The sequence below is a fragment of the Carlito syrichta genome, unplaced genomic scaffold (assembly GCF_000164805.1).
Source record: "Carlito syrichta isolate Samal-C Ts95f unplaced genomic scaffold, Tarsius_syrichta-2.0.1 Scaffold143137, whole genome shotgun sequence".
Lineage (NCBI taxonomy): Eukaryota > Metazoa > Chordata > Mammalia > Primates > Tarsiidae > Carlito > Carlito syrichta.
Window position 1 is genome coordinate 11,989 of NW_007087233.1, and position 2,407 is coordinate 14,395.

The 2,407-nt window shown below is 67.0% G+C and overlaps 1 protein-coding gene across 1 annotated transcript in view; it reads right to left on the reverse strand.

Annotated features, from left to right (window-relative positions):
- The window catches only part of SEMA4G (semaphorin 4G), a 10,568-nt gene that overhangs the window by 2,233 nt on the left and 5,928 nt on the right, over positions 1-2,407 (reverse strand). Inside the window, exons 10-14 of the mRNA XM_008050180.2 lie at positions 2,297-2,402; positions 2,006-2,121; positions 1,729-1,892; positions 1,512-1,573; positions 5-205 (exon numbers count right to left, since the gene is read on the reverse strand). Coding sequence (XP_008048371.1) covers positions 5-205; positions 1,512-1,573; positions 1,729-1,892; positions 2,006-2,121; positions 2,297-2,402 — 649 coding nt within the window. The remainder of the gene's footprint in view (positions 1-4; positions 206-1,511; positions 1,574-1,728; positions 1,893-2,005; positions 2,122-2,296; positions 2,403-2,407) is intronic.

A 2,407-nucleotide genomic window follows, 5' to 3' on the forward strand; every position in this document is an offset into this window, starting at 1 on the left:
CAGCCGTAGGCGCCGCTGTGCTCGGGCCGCGCGCCGGTCACCAGCAGCCCGTCCACGCCCACGCGGTAGCCATCCCGCCCGTCGCTCAGGCTCACGCTTCCGTTGAGCAGCCACACGGCCCGGGCCAGGTTGGACGGCTGGTCACAAGGCAGGAGGACGTCGTCGCCCCGGAGTACGGAGCGGGTCTTAAGCGGTGGTGGCGGCCCTGCTGGGGAGGTTGAGGTCGGTGCCCGCGCACCTTGCAGGCGCTGGAGACGCGGGCCAGACGCTGCACCGCGAGTCCTGGCGCGAAGCGCAGAGTCTGGACCCTCTGGGGCGCCGGCAGGCCCTGCCCGCGTGTCCATGGGAAGCTCACCTGGCCCTTGCAGGACGTGGGCGGTGCGCAGGCCCACGGCCAGGCTCTCCAGCTCTCATTCCGCCCCCGTGGCCTCCGCTCCCACCGCCTGCCGTGCGTCCCGTCCACCCCAGCACAAGCCTCTCGACCCTGTGCCAGGCCTCCAGGGAGGCCGAGCCTCTCTCCCAGGCCACGCCAGGCCCTCTCTTCGCATGCCACCGCTGCACACAGCTGGCCAGGGACTCCGCTGCTCAGGCCAGGGACCCCGAGGCTCCCTCGCCTCTCCTTCTCACCTTTGTGTCCAGCCATCACTGAGACTCTTTCCAGAATGATCTCAGACCTGCTGGCTTCTCTCCTTTGTGACTGCAGCCCTCCGGCCCCATTTAGTCCCACCCCATGGGCAGCGTTTTAAAAACAAGTCTGATCAGGCCATGTCCTGCCTGAAGCTCTTCAGAGGTCCCCCTGCTTTTCAGATGACCAGACTCCCCAGCCCGATCCCGCCTGCCTGGCCTCCTGCTCTCCCCCTGCTCAGCATGCCTGGCCCCCTCTGACTGCTCCCCGTGGGAGAGGGCCCGCCCAAGATCCACAGCACACACGCAGGCGGCTGGGGGTCGGGCCCACGTTCTGACCCTGCTGCCCACAGCTGGGAGAGTCCAAGCGGTTCGCTTCCACCCCGGGCTTCGGAGAGGGCATCCCTCCTGGGGAACCACTGACGGCCTTCTCAGAGGACTGCCATGGGATAGTGGTGTCGAGCACAGCCGTGCTCAGGTCCGGGTCCGGCACACAGGGGTGCTCAGCACTCCTTGGCTGTGGCAACCGACCTGGCCCCTCCTTCCGCGGTCAGCCCACCTCAGAGAACCGCCCAGCACCCCTGGCCTTGTCATCCTGGTCATTGTGAACAGCTGTGATGAGTCACTTGGGTGGCCATTTGGCCGCCCACCCTCGCCCCTGTCACCACCCCCCCTTGGCTGTGAGCTCCCGAAGGGACGAGACACTTCCCGTCCAGCATGCGTTTCCTTATTTCTAATCCGTGGAGGAGTAGATATTTGCCGAGAGCTTACTCTGTGCCGGCTTTATGTGGGGTCGCCCCACCCACAGCGCTGGGACACAGCCCTCATGCCAACACACACACTCCATGACAGCGTACGGGAAGAGGACAGCTGCGAGTGTCCCTTACCCGTGTCCCCGTTGCCCTCACAGCCTCGGTTTCCTCTCTCTATGTCCTGCACCAGGCCTGTCCTGGGGACGAGATTGGGGTGAATGAGTGAGGTGCACTGGGCTTCCGTTTCCCAGCAAAAGGGTCGGCAGGGCCGTCCCCAGTAACCAGCCCCCAGTGGCTTGGGAGGCCCTCCTCCATGCAGACTGCGCGTGACCCTCACCCCGCCACCACCCACCGGCCGCCCTGGGACCTGTTGGCTATGGTGCAGGCGTGGGTGCTGGGGTCCCAGCCGCAGCAGGGGTCCCGGGCCAGGATGCAGTCATAGCAGGAGTGGTAGCGGGAGCAGTGGGACAGTGGCAGCTGGATGACTCCGCCAGGGGCCCCCACGTAGAGGCTGTGCTGGGAGCCAGAGGACGTGGGTTGGCAGCGCCCTGCCCTGGAACAGACACAGCCCCTGCCCAGCCTTCCCCTATTCCAGCAAGACCCTGCCGAGGGCCCCAGGTGGGGGTTACCTGCGTTGGAGAGACGACGAGGTTTTCCACGGCCTGGGGCTCCCTGAACACCTGCATCTCCTCGATGATGTGCATCCCGGAGCCCAAGGCCACAGCCTTGTGGATCCAGCCGTCAGCTGGTGTGGGGAGAGCAGCATCAGGCCTGAGCGCGAGCTGCCCCGGACACCGCACAGGAGGCCCCGGGTCGGGGCCCTCGGGACGCGGGGGCTCCGACCGGTCATGGCCGGAAGGACAGGCTCGGAAACACCAGTGGCCAGGGATGACGGGGACCGGGAATTCGGGTCAGAGCACCTGTGCCCAGAAAGAGCAGGTCGTAGGTAGACCCGGCTGGCGTGGCGACGGGCGTCCCCACGAGGTGGGGGCAGCGCACACTGCGCTTGAGGAGGAGGGGGCGCCCGCGGG